We start from the raw sequence: 22,617 nt of genomic DNA on the forward strand, positions 1-22,617 counted from the left end.
GTAGACATCAGCCTGAATTGATAGCCTAGGAGCGTGAAACAGACCTCTGAAAAAGTAAGTCCTGCCTTTGATTAAAAGACTTCTGGAGCTTAATATACTTCTGGGATCACTCCCAAGAACACATATATAATTTATAGAGTGACTACTCACTGCCAACAATAATTTTGTTCTCCCTACCTTTATAATAAATTCAGGAAACACCAATTTGAGGGGGAAAAAAGGCCATCTCCCATTTTCTGCCAGTGAAATTCAAATCCAGATATATCTGCATGAAACACATCTGTACCCAGGCTTACATAATTTAAACATGAACTGAGATTTAGAGTTCTGACTCTTTGTTATTATAGAAAATTAAAAGTCTATCTCATAAAAAATATAATTGGCCTAAGACTAGTAGTTCCCTTTCAAACTTAATAATCCACTAAATTTTATGAATCACTTACTATTTCAAGGCACTGTGCTTGGTAGGATGAAGTAAGAAAATAAATGAGAGCTGCTCTGGTCCTTAGGGAATTCAGAAGCTGGTGTATGTATCTGAGAGCACACATACATATGTATTTAGGAAGAGAAGGCGGCACAGATATTATGCAGAATTAAGCCCAACTGGCAATATAATAGAAGTATAAACAAAGCACTTGAGAAGCACAAAGAGGAGAATTCAGAACATTTGGAAAAAAGCAGCCCAGAAGAGGGACTATTTGTGACAGGCTCTGAAGGACAAGCAGCATTTCAGCAGGCAGAAAAGTACAGGTGGGATAAGCAGTCACATGTCACTTAACAATGGGGATAAGTTCTGAGAAATGTGTTGTTAGATGATTTTGTCCTTGTGTGAACGCCATAGAGTGCACTTACACAAACCTGGATAACACAGTCTTACTACACTCCTAGGCTAGGTGGTACTAAGCTTATGGGACCACCGTCATATGTGCAGCCCGTTGTCGACTGAAACATTGTTATGTGGTGCATGAGTGTACAAGTCAGGGAGGACAAAGGCAAATGGAGATCTGAAAAAAAAACTGACATAGTGCAGGGTCTTCAAGTAATCTAAGTGAGGGAAAGAAAAGACAGCATTTACATTGTAAGAACTTAAAAACATAAACAGTTCAGATTGATTTATTAGACTTCAATTGCTATTTTATTATGTTTGAAAAACAATCTCAATATCTCATCCTACAAGCAAATTTTCAGATAAACCAGAAAAGAATAAGATAGCATGACAGCAACAAAAATGGTTAAAATGCTCAGATCAGTAGGTCATCAGTAACAACCACATAGTCTAGTATATCTGCTAGGTATTAACCAGTTTAAATGGATGCCTAGCCCTATCTCAGTGCCTCCATGGCTACCTGACATACCTACTACAGAATTGGGAGAACTCGTTTGTAGTACTGGAAACCAGCTCTTACATGAAGAGATCAAGAGGACCACAGCTAGTACAGTGCTCAGTATAATGTGGAAAATCAAAACCCAGCTCACTAAATAGCCTGCCTGCTTCTAGCCACTACAGAATATCAGAAACCACCGGGAAAGTGCCAAATACTAAAATGATTAATATTTTCTTTTTAAGAAGAATATTTTTCACAACTGACCCCTATCACAGTAACTTGTACAAAGAGAATGCTTCATAAACACTTGTCAAATTAAAAATAAATTTAAACAGGGCTATAAAATGCATAATGTTTTGCCACGCACTATTACAATATTAATTATGTTACTTGGCATTATACTATAATAAATCAATCATATGCATACAGTGTTCAATATTATTTCACAGGATAAGCAAAGAGGTACTGTGGTATAAAGGAAAGAATCAGGGATTTGAAGCCAAAAGACCAAGGTCTAAGTGAAAAGCCACGGCTAACACGGTTGCTTCAAATCACATGACTCATTTCAGGTCTGGTACCTGACTTCTCCATTCTTCATCTGCATTTAGCTCTCCATGTCTTCATCTGCACGATGAATATGACAGCAATAACTATTCATAGTCTTACGGTGACAATTAAATGAGATCATGCATGTCAAGGGACTCTGTAAACTAAAAAGTGCTACACAAAAGATTATTACATTGACTGTTTTCTAGGTGATTTCCTAACCCCAAAGACATCTTCATTTCCTCTCTTTCCTTTATCCTACACAGTTTGATCTATCAGCACATCCTGCAAGTGCTCAAAGCGTATTCCCAATCCTACCACGTTTTCCCACCACCATTCCTTCTAGTCTGAAGAACCATCAGTTCCCACCCAGACTTCTGCAGGTACCTTCCAACCAGCCTCCCTGCTTCTCCTATGGCTCTCTCAACATCCTCTAATCCATACGAGAGCCAAAACAATCTTTCAAATATCTAAATCAAATCGCTAAAGTCACTTGCTCCAATGGCTTCCCTTCATGCTAAGAAGAAACCTCAATTCCCAAACATGGTCTGGAAGGTCCTCCATGACCTGGTCCCTTTGAAACCTCATCTCCCACCATTAGTCCCTTCATTCATGGTCCCACAGCTGGAGTGGCCTCCTGGCTGTTCCTTAAACACTCTGCAAGCACACTGCTAGCTAGCGGCCGTTACATTACCTGGTTCCTCTTTCTGGAATGTTAAAGAACTTAGTACTGCTCACTTTCTCAATTCATTCTAGTCTGCTCAAATGTCACCACCTCAAAAAAGGCCTTCCCTCTACACATTCTTTGTGAAAGGATGAGTCCTTGCCTCATCACTCTCTATCTTATTGCTGTGCTTTTCTTCATAGCCCTTATCAGCTCTGAAATTATCTCACTCATTTACTGTTGACTTTTCCACTAGAATACAAATACCACAGGGGCAAGGACTTTGTCTATTCTTGTCAACAATCGTATCTGAGTTATTTGCAGAGTAGGGGCTCAATTAAAAATCTGCTTAATGAATAGTGAAAACATTTTTCATATCCCCTTTAGTATACGTGTTCCACAGAAAACAGTAGGGTGCCCATAAATAACTCCCAGGCCTCTAGTAAACCCGAATATTCGAATAGCCTCAAAAGGCTTTATCCCACCTTGGAATTTGAAGTGGACTCCAAGAAACAAAGTCTGTTGCCAAACCCTTCTGCTGCCAAACATAGCTTCTGCTGCTCTTTGTGGACGGTGGCAGTACACTGCAGGACCACTTCATCATCCTGCAAAGGCAGAGGGAAAGAGGGGAAAGTGAGGTTTCACATGACTACACAGTCTAAATCAGACTTAGAAGAATATTGTTTTAGCGCATTTTAAAAATTAGAGAAAAATGTAAGAATGGCTGTCCAGGAAAAGCCACAGAATCAATTCCTAGAGCAGTTTTACTTGCAAAAAAGGTAACTGGGTGGGGGGACGAGGGGGCGGTTATCGCCATTCAAGGCAATCGACAGTCTTCTCACTATCAATACTGATCCCAGAGGCAAGCCGTATGGAGAACCGTAAAACATAGGCTTTCCATGTTAGCACTCTTACACACTGTTTGAAACATCAAAATTAACAAGAAATTTTCTGACATCTTCCTAGGACATCAAATATCGCCAAGAACAGAACAGATGCTAATAGCAGGTGTACATGTCCCAAACTAACACAGAAGAACAGGTCAATAACAGAACTTCTGGGTTCAAATCAACCAGAAAAATCATCTTAGTTCAACCTCACATTGTCCACTTGATCGCATTTGAAATGATCCTGGATTGCTTAAAAATGTACAGAGAGATCATTTGTTAGTTCAGTCATCTGAAATTCAATTTCAATCAATTAATTAAGCAGGATTACAGGAAAAAACATACAAGGGAAAAGATCATAAATGGGGTGACTCAATATAGGCAGCAGGAGTACTGCAAGAAGCTTGGACTCTAGAAGGAGCAATAGCTGAGATTCCCACCCCAGCTCTGCGACGCAGAGGGTCGGTGATCTTAGGCAAAGTGTTGAACCTCTAAAATGATGAGATAAGTGAGATAAAGAATCTTACTCAGTGACTGACATGCAAAAGGCACTACTAAATAGACAATAAACTGCAGATATTATCATTTTTTTTAACAAAGTATCTGACTTTTAAGAGGTTCTAAGTGGCAAATTCCCAAAGAATCTAACCATTTATATTTTGACATTTCAATCTCAAAAAACAGGACACTTAACAGAGTAGCAAAAGAACAAATATGTTCATTGACTCTGTTAATCAGGAACATACAAGTGTATCCTGGGAGACCTTCACCACAGCAGAACAGCAGAGTGGAGCTGAAGAGACGGAATAAATATTCAGAAGCCAAAAACAAGCCTTTTTGGTTAGCCTGAAGAATAAGCTATATAAATTGGAAAAGTGCAACGCTAATTTGCATTTAAAACTCTATAATGCTATGTATTTGCTTATTTCTTACATGGTAGCAGCAATACTTAATAGCTGGCTTATAGCATCAGTCACAGGCCAAGTCCAATCTCTTAATAATCACCTCCCAGCTATCCCCCCAGGTGCTCATTAATTTCCAGTGAACATTCAATTGTTACATTTAAAAAGTCATTTGCTAAAAAAATAGTATTATTTTCATATAATGAGTGTATCTGAATATTAATTTATGCTTAGCGTGGCTATAATAAAAAATAAGGGAGCATTTTTGTTGCTTATATAATCTGTAAGATCAAAGATGTATTCCGTTTTCCAAATGTGTAGTGTAATAACAAAGAACAGAATTGTGCTGATGTGCTCAGTACCTTACAATGCCCACAACCCTTTCCTGTCTTGTCTCACTTACCCTATGAAACTCGGTCTAGCACGTAAACTTCACTCCTGGGTAAGACAGGCTCCTTTGGATGCTGGAGGCTATCTAAATACCATTTAATAAATAATTGCTTTAATGTACTAATTAAAGACAGCTTGGGAAAGAGAGTAAGAGAATACAGCAGGGTATGGGCCAGGTGAGAATAACAGTGCTACCAATAAGCCCCAAAAGAAGAGAAGGCACACTATATTTACCAAAAGTATAGTGTGTGCCAGTCCTGGCCTTACTTATTTAATGCTCACACGATCTCTGTAATATCAAGATTACCCACACATATATAGATGACGAGGATGAGGCTCAAGATAACTTTTTACTCACAGAGGGCTGAACATACATATTTCCAAGAACAGACCATTTAACCTAATTTGCCTGAATGGAAAAGTCCCCGGCCCCATACTGCTTCTGGAGGTTTAACTGAGTTTCACCACGTTTATCCAGAGAAGTCCTTCTCGGTCTTCAACACACGTCCTAGAACCCGGAGGTCTTGCTAAAATGCAGATTCTGATTCTGCGGGTCTTGGATGGGATTGATTCTGCATCTTTAACAAGTGCTCAAGTATGAGGGCCACGCTCTCAGGAGCTAGGATCCTGAATAGGTCCCAAAAAGGATATGGATTCCAAGAAAGATGTGAGCAGTCTTTTATAAGAATTTGGAGCAATGAATAGCAGCAGAATATTACAAGAAGTCTGTGTACTCTGGACAGAGCCAGAAATGAGAGCACATATGGACCTGCTCATTAATATGTGGTACACACCAACCATATAACAGAAAGGAACAAACAAATAATATATTGAACTACTCTATTAAATTTATAAAACCAACTCATTTGTACAAAGTTTCCCTTCAGCATTGCGTGACAGAGTGCCTGGCCAAGAAGCAACATTAAGTTCAAGTAGAGCTCTGCTACACCTCCAAGGAGAGAGGCTACAGCTACAACTTTCAATCACGATTCAACTTTGAATGATAGAACCCAGCCTGACATACTTACAGGCTTTTTTCAGTTTATCTCGGAGCTGGTTTTATTTTACATTCCAGCAAGCAAAGGGTTCCTTTGTGACAGAAAATAAAATATACTGAGCATTGACAGACCAAACACCAGTTCACAAACACCTGTCAGTTCCCTTTAATTAACTCATTATTCATCTGAAAGTACAATTTGTCCCCAGAACCACTGTGGTTTGAGAGCCTACTGACTATGGATTTGATAAGTTTTGATAAATAGCTTTATTTTTTATTTATTATAACCCATGTGGAGTAAATCTGGTTATACTCTACATATGTGTGCATAAGGATACAGGTTCTCACACACACACACACACACACACACACGGAATCTATTTCCTATTCCAAGAAGAAAAACTAAACACTGCCTAGTACTGATGGCATCCAGAGAGTTAACACTGCTCAGGTTACAGAACAGTAAGGATTCGTTAAAGTATGTCTTCTTGGGCCAAAAAGCCTCTTCTGAGTTAGTCTTTGCTACCCTGGCCCTGAGGCCCACACTCCCACCTCTCATTTCTTGCCTTCACATTTTGGTCACATATGCCACTGGTGTACCTCTGCACTTGAGTGCACACAAGGACCACCATTCTTCCTGCCTTAGCCCATAAAAAATCACCCTTAAATATTCACCTTTTGGTATATTTTGCTTTTCGGTTCCTATGTCTTATATTCTAGTACCTAGCACCTAATACCTAGGGCAACAAATTTTGATTCACCTCACAAAAAATCATATTCCATAACCAAAATGCTACAAAGGTGAATTCTGCTTATGTTCTATTATTTTTTAAAATTTCAAAGTCTGTTAATTAACCATGAATGACTACTATGATCCTAAGATACTAGGATTTTGCTGTTCCAGGAAGCACTTGAATCTACACCATTCCCTGTTTTATTTTTTTAAAGATTCTATTTTTTCCTTTTTCTCCCCAAAGCCCCCCCGTACATGGTTGTATATTCTTCGTTGTGGGTCCTTCTAGTTGTGGCATGTGGGACGCTGCCTCAGCGTGGTTTGATGAGCAGTGCCATGTCTGCTCCCAGGATTAGAACCAATGAAACACTGGGCCGCCTGCAGCGAAGTGCGCAAACTTAACCACTCGGCCACGGGACCAGCCCCTACACCATTCCCTATTTTATAACACAAACTTGAAGAAACAAAATTACCTAATCTTTCTTTATACAAATCCTAAACAAAATAATAAATTATAAAGAAAGAATCTTTTAGAAGAAATCTCATGAACAATTAGACAAATGGCAGTGCTTAAGTAAGAGTGATACCTAGTTTACAGTCACCAAGTCCTACGGCTTCTACTCCAATACCTTTCAAATCCATCAGTTTCTCACCCCCCTGGCTATCATCGTCTCTCGTTCAGACATCTTCAAAGCCCACTGAATAGTTTTCCACACTGCAAAACCCCCTTCCATTGGTGCTTCACCTTGAGGTCACACCATCAATCTGACTATACCGTTTCCTGGTTTCAAATCGCTCAATGGCTTCCCTTTGTTCTGAGGAACAAGACCAAAAAAATGGTCTGGTGCCAGCCCAACATTTCCTCCAACCAAACTTCATTCCTATGTTCCTACAGGACTTCTGCACATGCTATTAAACTCTTTCTCCCTCCTCTAGTTAAGCCTTATTCAAGTCTCAACCAAAGCATCCTTTCCAATAACAAGCCTTCCCTGACCCACCAGGCTAGGTCAGTTCCTTCGTTTTATGCTCCTAAAGCACTATAATCCCCCCTTCTGTTTCCTCAGTTGTCATTACGCATTCATTTATGTAACTATTACAGTGTCTAACACTGTGCCTGGCAAATGTAACAGTCTCAATAAAATGATGACTTATCATAACCCACTTTATGATTGCTCATAAATATGTGCTGCCATGCTGACAAATGGAGTTGCTTTTTAGAACTGCCAAGGTAAGATCCTTTTTAACTTCCAATTAAAGCTAGTATTGCACGATCCCACTAAGTAATTTCATGGTTACATGAAGCCAGGAAATAGGACAATATTGGAGGAAATTATCGACCCTGTCTGTTATATCTATGACAAATTTTAATGTATCATAAGTATCTGTAGCATCAATATAAAATTCAATCAGATCACTGGAAAAAAAGCAACCCAGTCCCTAGTTTTCCCTCTATTTCCACATAAACATAATAAAACTTAGATTACAACTCTTTCCATATACAATCTAAGCAAATCAAACAAATTGTACTCTTGAAAAGTCAAGAAATGCTCCTAATAATCCCAGTCATTAAAAAATCCCTCACATCGCTCCAGGTACTTTCCTTAGATTCTTACTACCCTTGTCTTTCAAGATGTTTATCCAGGTTCAGACTTTCTGTAACTGGTCCTCCTCTCAGTTATGTCCTGACAATTTCTCCATGGTTAGCTCCAACTCAAAAAGTTCACCATAGGCATTACAGCCTCCGACTATCTGTCAAGCAGGTCAGATTAAACTCCACGGAAACCAGGTGTCCAGTGAAAATAAACACTTTAGTTAAAACCTGAGGCAATAATATCACCATCCAATTTAGTCCACTGCACATAGTAACTGCTCCATAAATACATGTTGGACTGAATTCCTTTTGTTAAACATTTTTTTTTTTTTTTTTTCAGTTGTACATTTTTGTTAGTCATGTTGTGGGTACACCACTTCCCCCTCCGTACCCTCCCCCCACCCCCCCTTTTCCCTGGTAACCACCGATCAGATCTCCTTATCAATATGCTAATTTCCACCTATGAGTGGAGTCACATAGAGTTCGTCTTTCTCTGACTGACTTATTTCGCTTAACATAATGCCCTCGAGGTCCATCCACATTGTTGTGAATGGGCCAATTTCGTCTTTTTTTATGGCTGAGTAGTATTCCATTGTGTATATATACCACATCTTCTTTATCCAATCATCAGTTTCTGGGCATGTAGGCTGGTTCCACGTCTTGGCTATTGTAAATAATGCTGCGATGAACATAGGGGTGCAACGGACTCTTGAGATATCTGATATCAGGTTCTTAGGATAGATACCCAGTAATGGGATGGCTGGGTCATAGGGTATTTCTATTTTTAACTTTTTGAGAAATCTCCATACTGTTTTCCATAGTGGCTGTACCAGTTTGCATTCCCACCAACAGTGTATGAGGGTTCCTCTTTCTCCACAACCTCTCCAACATTTGTCGCTCTTGGTTTTGGATGTTTTTGCCAATCTAACGGGGGTAAGGTGATATCTTAGTGTAGTTTTGATTTGCATTTCCCTGATGATTAGCGATGATGAACATCTTTTCATGTGTCTATTGGCCATATTCATATCTTCTTTTGAGAAATGTCTGTTCATGTCCTCTGCCCATTTTTTGATCGGGTTGTTTGTTTTTTTGTTGTTAAGCAGTGTGAGTTCTTTGTATATTATGGAGATTAACCCTTTGTCGGATAAGTGGCTTGTAAATATTTTTTCCCAATTAGTGAGCTGTTTTTTTGTTTCAATCCTGTTTTCCCTTGCCTTGAAGAAGCTCTTTAGTCTGATGAAGTCCCATTTGTTTATTCTTTCTATTGTTTCCCTCAACTGAGGAGTTACAGTGTCCGAAAAGATTCTTTTGAAACTGATGTCAAAGAGTGTACTGCCTATATTCTCTTCCAAAAGACTTATTGTCTCAGGCCTAATCTTTAGGTCTTTGATCCATTTTGAGTTTATTTTGGTGTGTGGTGAAAAAGAATGGTCAATTTTCAATCTTTTGCATGTGGCTGTCCAGTTTTCCCAGCACCATTTGTTGAAGAGACTTTCTTTTCTCCATTGTAGGCCCTCTGCTCCTTTGTCGAAGATTAGCTGTCCATAGATGTGTGGTTTTATCTCTGGGCTTTCAATTCTGTTCCATTGATCTGTGGACCTGTTTTTGTACCAGTACCATGCTGTTTTGATCACTGTAGCTTTGTAGTATGTTTTGAAATCGGGGATTGTGATTCCGCCGGCTTTGTTTTTCTTGCTCAGGATTGCTTTAGCAATTCGCGGTCTTTTGTTGCCCCATATGAATTTTAGGATTGTTTGTTCAATTTCTGTGAAGAATGTTCTTGGGATTCTGATTGGGATAGCATTGAATCTGTATATTGCTTTAGGTAGTATGGACATTTTAACTATGTTTATTCTTCCAATCCATGTGCAAGGGATGTCTTTCCATCTCTTTATGTCATCGCCTATTTCTTTCAAGAGAGTCTTGTAGTTTTCATTGTATAGATCCTTCACTTCCTTGGTTAAGTTTATCCCAAGGTATTTTATTCTTTTCGTTGCGATTGTGAATGGGATAGAGTGCTTGAGTTCTTTTTCTGTTAGTTTATTGTTAGTGTATAGAAATGCTACTGATTTATGCACGTTAATTTTATACCCTGCTACTTTGCTGTAGTTGTTGATTATTTCTAATAGTTTTTCTGTGGATTCTTTGGGGTTTTCTATGTATAAGATCATGTCGTCTGCAAACAACGAGAGTTCTACTTCTTCGTTACCTATTTGGATTCCTTTTATTTCTTTTTCCTGCCGAATTGCTCTGGCCAGCACCTCCAGAACTATGTTGAATAGGAGTGGTGAAAGTGGGCACCCTTGTCTTGTTCCTGTCCTCAGAGGGATGGCTTTCAGCTTTTGTCCATTGAGTATGATGTTGGCTGTGGGTCTATCATATATGGCCTTTATTATGTTGAGGTACTTTCCATCTATACCCATTTTACTGAGGGTTTTTATCATAAATGGGTGTTGGATCTTGTCGAATGCTTTCTCTGCATCTATTGAGATGATCATGTGGTTTTTGGTTTTCATTTTGTTAATGTAGTGTATCACGTTGATTGACTTGCGGATGTTGAACCATCCCTGTGTCCCTGGTATAAATCCCACTTGATCATGGTGTATAATCTTTTTGATGTATTGCTGTAATCGGTTTGCCAAAATTTTGTTGAGGATTTTTGCATCTATGTTCATCAGTGATATCGGCCTGTAGTTCTCCTTCTTTGTGTTGTCCTTGTCAGGTTTGGGGATCAGAGTGATGTTGGCTTCATAGAATGTGTTAGGGAGTTCTCCATCTTTCTCAATTTTCTGGAACAGTTTGAGGAGAATAGGTATTAAGTCTTCTTTGAATGTTTGGTAGAATTCTCCAGAGAAGCCGTCTGGTCCTGGACTCTTGTTTTTGGGGAGGTTTTTGATTACCGTTTCTATTTCCTTACTTGTGATTGGTCTATTCAGATTCTCCATTTCTTCCTGATTCAGTTTGGGGAGATTGTAGGAGTCTAGGAATTTGTCCATTTCTTCCAGGTTGTTCAATTTGTTGGCATATAGTTTTTCATAGTATTCTCTTATGATCTCTTGTATTTCATTGGTATCTGTTGTGATTTCTCCTCTGTCATTCCTGATTTTATTAATTTGCGATTTCTCTCTTCTTTTCTTGGTGAGTCTGGCTAGGGGTTTGTCAATTTTGTTAATTCTTTCGAAGAACCAACTCTTTGTTTCATTGATCCTTTCTATTGTCTTTTTTGTTTCAATATCGTTTATTTCTGCTCTTATTTTTATTATTTCCCTCCTTCTACTGACTCTGGGCCTTGTTTGTTCTTCTTTTTCTAGTTCTGTTAGGTGTCGTTTGAGGTTGCTTACGTGAGCTTTTTCTTGTTTAGTGAGGTGAGCCTGTATTGCGATGAATTTCCCTCTTAGGACTGCTTTTGCTGCATCCCAAATGATTTGGTATGTCGTGTTCTCATTTTCATTTGTCTCCAGATAATATTTGATTTCTTCTTTAATTTCTTCAATGATCCATTGTTTGTTGAGAAGCGTGTTGTTTAGTCTCCACATTTTTGCACCTTTCTCTGCTTTTTTCTTGTAGTTGATTTCTAGTTTAATAGCGTTATGATCAGAAAAGATGCTTGATATTATTTCAACTCTCTTGTATTTATTGATGTTTGCTTTGGTTCCCAAAATATGGTCAATCCTTGAGAATGTTCCATGTGCACTTGAGAAGAATGTGTAACCTGCTGTTTTTGGATGAAGTGTTCTATATATATCTATTAAGTCCATCTGGTCTAATTTTTCATTTAATTCTATTATTTCCTTGTTGATTTTCTGTCTGGATGTTCTGTCCATTGGTGTTAATGGTGTGTTGAGGTCCCCTACTATTATTGTATTGTTGTTGATGTCTTCTTTTAGTTCTATTAAGAGTTGCTTTACAAATTTTGGTGCTCCTGTGTTGGGTGCGTATATATTTATAAGTGTTATGTCTTCTTGGTGGAGAGTCCCTTTTATCATTATATACTGTCCCTCTTTGTCTTTCTTTATCTGTTTTGCTTTGAAATCTACCTTGTCTGATATTAGTATAGCGACACCTGCTTTCTTTTGTTCATTATTAGCTTGGAGTATTGTTCTCCATCCCTTCACTCTGAGTCTGTGTTTGTCTTTGGGGCTGAGGTGTGTTTCCTGGAGGCAGCGTATTGTTGGATCTTGTTCTTTGATCCATCCTGCCACTCTGTGTCTTTTGATTGGGGAGTTCAATCCATTTACATTTAGAGTGATTATTGAGACGTGGGGGCCTACCACTACCATTTTGTGTCTTGTTTTCCGGTTTTCTTCAGTTTCCTTTGTTTCTCGTCCCATGGTTTAATCTGTTCTGATGTAGAGCTGCTACTCTCTGTTGTTGTCCTTCTACTTATCTCCTCTGCTCTTGGTTTTGTAGCCCCTTTCCTTTTTTGGATTTTTCAGGAATGAGGGTTTTCCTGAGGATTTCCTGAAGAGGAGGTTTTGTGGCAATGAACTCCCTTAATTTTTGTTTATCTGGGAAAGTTTTTATTTCTCCATCGTATTTGAAGGATATTTTCGCTGGGTAGAGAATTCTCGGCTGTAGGTTTTTGTCCTTCAGATTTTTGAATATATCATTCCACTCTCTTCTAGCCTGTAAAGTTTCTGCTGAGAAATCTGCTGATAGCCTGATGGGGGTTCCTTTGTAGGTTAGTTTCTTTTGCCTGGCTGTCCTTAATATTTTCTCCTTGTCGTTGACTTTTGCTAGCTTCACTACTATATGCCGTGGAGTTGGTCTTCTTGCATTGATAAAGTTTGGAGATCTATTGGCTTCTGTCACCTGAAGATCCATCTCCCTCACCAGATTTGGGAAGTTCTCAGCCATTATTTCTTTGAATAGGTTTTCTGCCCCTTTCTCCTTCTCTTCTCCCTCTGGTATACCTATAATCCTTACGTTGCATCTCCTAATTGTGTCTGATAATTCTCGGAGAGTTTCTTCATTTCTTTTAAGTCTTGCTTCTCTCTCCTCCTCTGCCTGCAACAATTCTATATTGCCATCTTCCAAATTGCTAATTCTTTCCTCCATATTATCGGCCCTACTGTTCAGAGCATCTAGATTTTTCTTAATCTCCTCTATTGTGTTCTTCATTTCCAATATTTCTGTTTGGTTCTTCTTTATCGTATCAAACTCTTTTGTGACATAGCTCCTGAACTCGTTGAGTTGTCGGTCAGAATTCTCTCTTAACTCAGTGAGTATTTTAATGATGGCTGTTTTGAAGTCATCATCATTTAGGTTATATATCTCATTTTCTTTGGGATTGTTTTCTGTGTATTTGTTACTTTCTTTCTGTTCTGGAGATTTAATGTATATTTTCATATTGCTTGATGATGTTGATTTGTGCCTCCGCATGGAGATAGAGTTTAGTTGCTCCTTTCACTTGTTTCAGCTGCTGCGGTGGGGGGAGCAGCTGTTTATACTTCACCAACCAGGAACCCTGTCCGTAGTTGTTAACTGGGCCTGGGCCCCTCTTCGTAGCCACAGTGGCCCTTTGGATTCCCTCCTCTGCCGTGGGGGCCGTCACGGGGGGCTTCAGGCTGCAGGGGCCTACTGTTGTTGCCCACCTAGATGCGCTCTCTCCTTGGGGTCTGCAACGGTGTTATGGGCTTTTCCAGCGGCCAGGGGTGGGATCACTTATATTTGTCGCTCCGTTGCTGTCGGCACCCACCAAATCTCACTTGTCCTCTATGGGTCGCAGGAGAGCTATTGGCATCTTCTACAGTCTGTGGTTAGTACACCTAGCTATGCTGCTTTTGCCCTGGGGTCTTCCAGCCTTGTGGCTGGCGGCTGGGTGCCTTCTACTGGTGCTGTGCAGAGGCTTTCCCTAAGGCTTCTGTGAGCCTGTAGGGTTTCCCCCTAGGCTACTAAGCTGGGTCTCTGGAACTCTCTCCAGCCCCAGTCCTCTCCGAGATCTCCGGCAATCCCTAGCCTCACCGGGTGGGCAACGGCAGCTGGGGGTCGCCCCGTCCTCTGGGCTTCTCTCCGGGCCTCTGCCGGGAGCTCTGAATGCTCAGCGTGGCCCCTCTGCTACCGGCAGACAGAGAGTTTTGTCTGCTGCCTGGCGGAGCTCCGGCGCTTCCCCACCGGGTCGCCAGACCCGCCTTTGAAAGTTCCCCCGCCCCGGTCCTCTCCGAGATCTCCGGCAATCCCTAGTCCCACGGGGCGGGCAACGGCAGCTGGGAGACCTCTGTGCCCTCCGTGTCTCTCTCTGGGACCCTCCGGGCGCCCCGAGCACCAGGCCGGGTCTCCCCGCCAATGGTGGGGAGAGACTCTCCCCGCGGGTTCAGGTGTGCAACTCCAAAGTTTCCCTCTGCGTTTAGGAGCAATTGCGGGGGGTTTAAGTAGGGTTCTGGTCACCTGTTTCCACCGTCGCTCCTCTGTTGTGTTCTCGCTCCTGCCCTAGATGTGTGTGGATCCTCTGGGGGCGTCCGTTGGAAGAAAGCCGCTTGCGGGTACTAGGCTGCCCGTCGGGGTCGGAGAGTTTTCACCTATTTCCACATCCTCCCGGAGGAAAGTCCGTCCGCCTTCCGATGTATAGTCGCGTGGGTGTCTCAGACGTCCTGAGATGCTGTCTGGATATCCTTTGTCAAGCGATAAGTGTCCAAATAATTGTAGACTCGAAGGGCGAGAGACAAAGAGGACTACTCACGGCGCCATCTTGGAATTCCTCCCCCTAAACATTCTTATATTCTTCCTGTGACCTTACAACTCTTCAGAACAGAGATCTATTCTTCAGGAGGGGAGAAGCCGGCAATGTAATACTGTATTCCAGGTAATTTTGTAATAAGACATGATTTCTATAACAAATGCTGCCAAAACTACTAGAATAGTATAACATGGAAAATAATTATCAAGCAACAACATCAACAGCCTCTTTCAAACATTCATTTATCACTTAAATATTTACTGAGGACATATTATGAGCTAGGAAACGTTCGAAGCACTTGAGATAAATCACTGAATAATTCAAAGATCCCTGAACTCATTAGGCTTATATTCTGGCAGAGGAAGAGAGACAATAAATAAATACACACTAAATTTATAAATTATGTTAGAGGTTTAAAGTTCTATGAAAAAAAATGAAACAGTATAAGGGGGATTAGGAATGCTGCTGCGGGGGGAAGGCTGAAATTAGGATTAGACCTGTCAGGCCTCATTGAGGGGATGACTTCGGAGCAAAGACTTGAAACAGGGAAGGGGAACTAGCCAGACGAGGATCTGCAGGAGGAGCTTTCCAGGCAGAGGGAAGGCGAGCGGAAGTCCCTAAGGCAGAAGAACACTTAGCACATTCCAGAAGAGGGAAAATGTCATTGAAGCTGGAGTGGAGTAGGCCAGGGGGAAGGTGATGGGAGACGAGGCTGGAGATAATGGGGCCAGATCATGAAAGGCCTTGAGCCCAGGGTAAGATCTTCGGTTTTTACTGAGGGAATGGGCAGCCACTGTGTCATGTACCAAGTGCAGGCTGCAGGGAGGCATGGAAGAGGCAGGGTGACCTAAAGGGGGTTACTCAACCATTCAGGGGATGTCACAGTGACTCATACAAGGGTGGCAGCAGTGGAGGTGAGAGAAGTGATCAGATTCTGCATAGATTTTGCATTTATCGAGTGCCTACTATGATCCAGGAACTGCGACAGGAGGTCACAAATTTATCTCATTTATTCCATCATTGCATCTGACTTTCCTGGCCTGTGGCCAAATAAAACATATAGAGAAATATTATTTATTTTTCTTACAGTGAATATGTAGTTATCAGAGCAAAGGAGTTGAGACAATTCAAAGAAAAGAAGCCCATATTTTTGGTCCTGCACTGAGTCTATATTTATTCACTGAAAAAACACAGGCAGCGCTCGGTTTGCACGTTACTACAGGACCATAAAAATGACCACACAAAGCAATCTTTGGGAAAATTGTTTATGATCGTTCTGTGACCTTTAAAACATTCTGTCCAAACATTAAAATCTTTCCTTGTATCAGTTATAAAAGTATAGAGAAATGAAAAATAGTAAAATTAATATTTGTTTATTATGCTATAATTTAAAACATTAGAAACACCGAGAATTAAAGTATTTTATTTCTTCGTAAAACATTTATCAAGAGCCACTTCAACAGCACTTGCCTGCTTTCAGCTTCTCATTACATAACTTTCCACGTGGAATGCGCATTTCTTCCATGCCTTGGCGAATTGTCATACTACCTCTACATTTGGATCATTTTCCAGCATTTTCAATGTTATGAAATGTCTCTCAGAGTTCCTTTAATGTGAATTTTTTTGCCAGTGTCACTTCCCGTGGGACGTCTTCATCCTTTGTGTCACAACCATTTTCCTCATTTACGTCAATAAGCTCATCTTCACTCTGGGAAGCCAGTTCCTCGGGCTGCATATCGACAGTTTCTCAAGCGGCAGCCGTGTCCACACTCCCACACTCAGATATTGCTTCTCCAACTCCATTTATGTTCAATGGGAATTTCATTTCCAGGATCACCACTTTTGGTTTCTTTACTGCACTTTCATCTCTGTTAGCCAATGCCCATTTATCCATTTTTGTAAAATGTCCCGTGCCTTGATCACAGGGAGACAAGGAGGCAACGCAACTATACACTTGCTGTCTGGCTGCGAAATAAAGAAGAGAGGTGCAGGGACCAACCAGCACAGACTCTGAAAGAAGTGATGTGATTGGTCACTGATCACAATGTGCAGCTGGTACATGACAGCGATTCACAGACTGAAGAGCCAACAGCGAAGTTTGGACTTTATGCAATTGTTCAGTTAATATACCATCGTAAACGAAATCTGAACATTATGTTGGGGTGCTGACGTCATCTAACTAAACTACGCTAACTGAAATTGTGCATATCAGAACCACGCAAAGCACAGCCCGCCTATGTTTATTAAGAACCTACTAAAGACACAGCAATTTAAACACATTTTGAAGGTAGAAGTTGACAGGATTTGCTGACAAATTATACGAAAAAAACCCAGAAAAATATCGTTTAATAAATTGCACTTGTGCAACTGGAAAAAAAATTGTCACACTAGAGAGAAACCCTATAAATGGAATGAATGCAGAAGAGCCTTCAAGCACGGCTTTAACCTTTATGCGCACACTGAAAACCAACATGGGGGAGACACTCTGTGACTGTGCTCTCTGTAGAGGAGCCTTCAGTCATCATTCATCCCTTAAGGTACATGAGCAAATTCACCCCAGTAAAATAACATAAGCATGTCATTTCCATGGAAAAGCTTTGAATGCATACTCTGTCCTTGGACAACATCAGACACTTTGCACTGGAGAGAAACCCTATTAATGCAATGAATATGGAAGAGCCTTCAGCCAGAGCACACACCTACGTTGACACCAGAGAATCCACACAGGGTTCAGAAAAACTATATGAATTATACGATTACGGGAAAGATTTCAGCCAGCAGGCTACCCTTTACACACTAAAGAATTCATATGGTTGAGAAACTTTCTGTCTGTAATCAGTGTGTAAAGGCCCTCACTGATAAATCAAAAACATGAACAAATTTGCATCAGAGGGCAGGCCTCGCTCTGTAATCACCCATGGTGGACCTTCAGCAAGCTCTGGCCTCGGTGTGCACAAGAAAACTCTGAATGGTTATAATCTTTAAGGCAAGAAAGCCTTTACCAGGAGGTAGAACCCTCTGGGAGAGTACCAGATAATTCCTGCTAGACAAGCACTTCAATGAAGTAAACATCTGAAACCCATTTCTCAGAGAACAATACTTATAAGACACGTGGATTGACACTGTATAAAACAATCTCAGTGTTAGGAATGAAGGATATCTTCAACGATCACTCATTCCTTAGTCAACATTCAAGAGCTCATCTGAGGAGACACCGATCCTAACACCAAGGTGGAGAAGCTACAGCTGGAGCTCACATCAGAAAACTACCAGGAAGACACTCTGCAAAGAACCCTTCAGCACCCAGTTCTGCAAATAATTCAGACTTTTGCTGAATGATGAATTATTGAAAAGATGTGGAATAGAGATACAGTATTCCGATAAATGTTGAGTGTGGAATTTGGTAACAAGTAATAATTAATTAAGATACACGCTCCTCAATAAATTTGTACTTGTGAATATGTATGCCGTAAAAGTTGTTGAAAACCGTAATATGTTGCTATTTGTCTTGACAGAACCATGAACATTATGCTGAGTGAAAATGGGCCTTTTTTCCTTTAATAATCTCTCTTTGTTCGTCAGTTAGACAGCTTCTGTCATCTATGCAGCACTAAACATACTGACAAATACTTAGGTCAATCAGAAAACAACTTTGAATGCAACTAAAAATGTAGAATACAAAATAATGCATCTTAACTATTATGTAAGTGTTAAAATACAAAAGCACATGACAAGAATGAATGAAAACACAGATAAACAAATACATAATTTATTAATAAATGAATAAAATTAGATTCCTATACCATATGTACAAAAAATCGACCCTAAGATTTAAGTTAAATTGTGAAAGGCAAATTCTAAGACTTTCAGAAGAAAATATGGGTGAATATCAGTATGAGCTTATAATAAGAAAGGATTTCTCAAGCAAGACACAAAGAATACAAAAGAAAAGATTGATAACTTCAACATCATAAAATTAAGAAGCTCTGTTCAATAAGAGCCACTGTAAAGTAAAATGACAAACCAAAAACTATGAGAAGATATTTGAAATTCATATAATAGACAAATGAAGACATAAAGAATTTATAAAAATCATTGAAAAAGCAGAAAAATAGGCAAAAGATATAAATAGCATTTCACAGTACAAGAAATACAAATGGTGAATTATCATATGAAAAGAGGTTATTAGTAATTAGAGTATCAGTAATTAGAGAAATATAGGTATTAGTAATTAGAGAAATACAGACTAAAAGCAAAATAAAATTTATTTTATACTCTCCAGACTGGCAAAAAAGAAAAAAACCCCGACAATACCAAGTGTTGGCAAGAATGGGAAAAAATGGAAACTGTTATACACTGCCGATGGTGAGTAAATTGTTAAAAAACACTTTAGAAAACAATTTGACGTTGAAGTTGAAAATGCGCATGCCCTGCAACTGGCAGTTCCATTTCTACATAAATTCACTAAAGAAAATCTCATTTATTTGTACAAGAAAGCATGTGTAAGAATGCTCATAATGGCACCAAAATCATGAATGAGAAAATGGTGCTAACCATCAAATTCAGCGGAAGAGGCAAGAAGAATAACAGAAACAGCAATCGGATTGCTCACCAAGGCATTCAACTGCAAGGCATGGGTTGCGGTGAGTACTTCAGAACTGAGGCTAAAGTCAACGTGTGCTGGAAGAGCCTTCTTCTGTGGGGCCTAGTATGTGATACAGGCGCAGATGTGGCAACCTCAAGGATCCAAGCAGACTTGGACATCAGCAAAAATGGTCACAAGTCTTGGAAAAAGAGATGAACCATGACATCAGATTCTATTGAAGTATACCAGATTCCATAAGTGACTAGTTAGGGACTCCTGCCCCAAAAACATACGCTTTGCAGTAAAACTAAAGGCGCTGAAGCAAACAGTAAAGACTCATAATCTCTCACGCATGCAGTACGAGAGGGCATGTAAAAGCCCGCCGAGGCATGGGAGGGACCAGTGAATGGACACCACAGCAGCTTTGGGAAAAATCTGTTCTTCTTAGTAAGATTTTTCTTCGCAATGACATGATCCCATTTGGACTACAGTATGACTGTCCAGTCCTCAGTTCCTCACCAGCAAATGAACCCAATATCCTTCGAGGGCTCTGCTGGCACTCACGTTTTATGGTTCTGTGGAAAAACGCAAAAGGAGAGAAGAGAATCCCTCTCCTGCACAAATCCAAAGAGAAAAATCAAGTGTACCTTTCACACTTTTACTGTATAAGCCGATCTCCAGCCCTGTTTTTTTGTTTTTGTTTTTTTGGTAGAGGGAATTAGAGGACATTTCATTAGTATCGTTAACTAATCATGCTGTGTATGTGGTTTTACGCAAGATCACAGTAATACCTTTTTTATCTCATAAAATAATACAGCTACGAAAGTAATCTGCTGTTCTCTGCTGATGACTATTAAGCAAAAGTATATACACAAAACGACAGGAAAGAGCTTACGGGCTACAAGCACAGCATTAGCAGTGTGTCTGGGTAATGTCAGCTGAAAGAGAGCTGGACAGAAACACCCAAATATCAGAGATGATCAAGACATCAGACCTCTCACTTAATTTCCAGCAGTCACAGTGGCAGCTATCCAAATGTAAGGCAGGAGGCAGAATGTTTCCTCTGAATATATAAACATTTCATCAATGCCTTTCTATTCCCAGATTAGTAAAAACAAACACTTCTATCAGAAAGGAACTTTACCTTTTTCATCTTTAATACACTAAATCAGGAAATCCATCAGCACAGAGTAAATTCACTGTGCCAATAAGCTCTGAGTAAACCCTCTGGTATTCTCAAACAGTTTCACTGTCATCAACCAACCCATCGAGAGTCCTACTCTACTCATCCCCTCACAGGCCAGTGGCAATCTTCAGTGACTTGAATTTCTAGCTTCCTGCCAACTAAGACTTAGCAAAAATACAAGCTGGAAACTACAGAAGTCTTGAATGCCTTTCTTAAATGTCACAGAAACAAAATGAAACACAAAACAGGAAACAGACAAGCTTTTATCTTATGAATAGCCACAAATAATGATCCCATTTTAGTAGGTTTACGTTCTTGGAATTTAACACGTCCAAAATGTAAATCTTTCTTTAATTCTCCCAAATGTTGCCATCCCCTTTGTTCCTTAGCTCCATAGTAGCACTGCCAATCAAAGTAATTAAAACCAGACACCTGGGCGCCATCTCTATTATTTCCTTCTACTAACTGCTATATTTCTTCCACCTGCCCTTCCATTGCCCCAGGCCTCATGTAAGTCAACTCCTTCCCGTGGGCTATGAGGCCTTGCACCATCTATTTGCTCCTACCTCTAGAATAGTCTCTCACATCTTTCTCCACTTTGTTCGTGACAATCCAACTATCCAGGTCTTCTTTTTATTGCTCAAATGTGGAAAGTCCTTTTCTGTCTTAAGGCCTTTGCTCGTTTTTCCCTTTGCCAGAAATGCACTTCCTCCTTTGTAAAGCCCGCTCCTTCCCATTCTTGAGGCGTACCTTACAGTCCTCTCCTTACCGCCCTGCCCAGCCTTATCTGTCTCATTCCTTTATAACATGGATCACTTTTGTAATTGTTTTATTGAGCTCTTTTCTTGGTCATTGTCTTCTCCCCCAAGTATGTACACTCCATGAAGAAAGGGACTCTGCCTACCCTGTTTATACTGCATCCCTGGTACACAAGAAACATTCATAAAGGATATCTGAAGAATAAAAGAAGGAATGAATTCTTTCTATGCCTTTCAAGGGGAAAGGAGCTGCCATTTATTCTACACTTGAACCACCTCCCACTTAGTAGTAGCTAACAACCACTAAGCACCTATGTCTCAGGAACTGTGCATTTTCTCAATGACACACCAAGGGAAGTGCCATGTCAGTTCCATTTATTGACTTCTACCCATCATAGAGCACAGCATCTGGCACCAAATAGATAGTCAGTGGATAAACAATTAAACAGCTCTATGAGTTAAGTACTTACAAGTATGAGTAAATGCTATTATTATGGTTACTTTACAGATAAGAGAGAAAAAGAGACATTGTGAGAGTAAATCATTTGCCCATGGTTACCCAGCTCCTCCCAGAAACTGACCCTAGGACAATCCTCTGATTTCCTTGTATCAAATGTGTTTTGATGATGTGGCTACAGGTAAAGTGAATAAAGTTACTATAGGCAGGTTGAATTCTGTTAAAAACAAAACCACTTGAAAAATAATTTACAGAAAATAAGCAAATTTGTTAGAATGGAGGAGTGGCAGGCAGTAGTGAGATGAGAAAGAGAAGGTTGCCTGTATCACTAGTAGGTAATTAAAATTTAGTCAATAATTAAAATTTAGCCTGAGAAAGGGCAGTCTCAAGTAGTGCCACTTAATGGATTTTTTGGAAAGGACACAGAAAACCAAAGTAGAAGACAGAGATCAACATAGAAAGAAGAGGAGAAAGGGACCTTTTTAACATTCATTTAGAGATGGAATACTAGTTTAAACCTATTTTTCTGGGCTACTGTAGAAGGAATGAATGTATCAATATCTGCCATATCCTTTTGGAACTCATTAAAATACTTGATAAAATAAAGTTGTTGGCTTAGAAGTCAGCAGAGCACCTTCCTCTTCAATTACTGCTTTCCCAAGTTTCAATGTTACACTAAAACCCAGGAAACAGGAGCAGCAATGAACCAAGGCGGAGCAGGGTCATGGGCACAGTCTGCCCCAGGGGCAGGCAAGAAGGTGGTACTCTCTGCAGGGAGCTTCAAAACTGGAGGGAAACCCACAAAAAGTTGGCCTGCTTTTGATTCTCACCCTTCACTGGGAATTCTAAACACTGTCAGGGAATACACTCCTACCAACCTGGCTGACTGCTCCCGCCACCACACCCCCTCCTCCTGCACG

General features: G+C 40.2%; 1 protein-coding gene across 1 annotated transcript in view; it reads right to left on the reverse strand.

Moving 5' to 3' along the window:
• Positions 1-22,617, reverse strand: part of RYR2 (ryanodine receptor 2) — a 689,571-nt gene that overhangs the window by 503,813 nt on the left and 163,141 nt on the right. Inside the window, exon 2 of the mRNA XM_070568189.1 lies at positions 3,021-3,140. Coding sequence (XP_070424290.1) covers positions 3,021-3,140 — 120 coding nt within the window. The remainder of the gene's footprint in view (positions 1-3,020; positions 3,141-22,617) is intronic.

Source organism: Equus przewalskii, chromosome 1 (assembly GCF_037783145.1).
Source record: "Equus przewalskii isolate Varuska chromosome 1, EquPr2, whole genome shotgun sequence".
NCBI classification, from domain to species: Eukaryota; Metazoa; Chordata; class Mammalia; order Perissodactyla; family Equidae; genus Equus; species Equus przewalskii.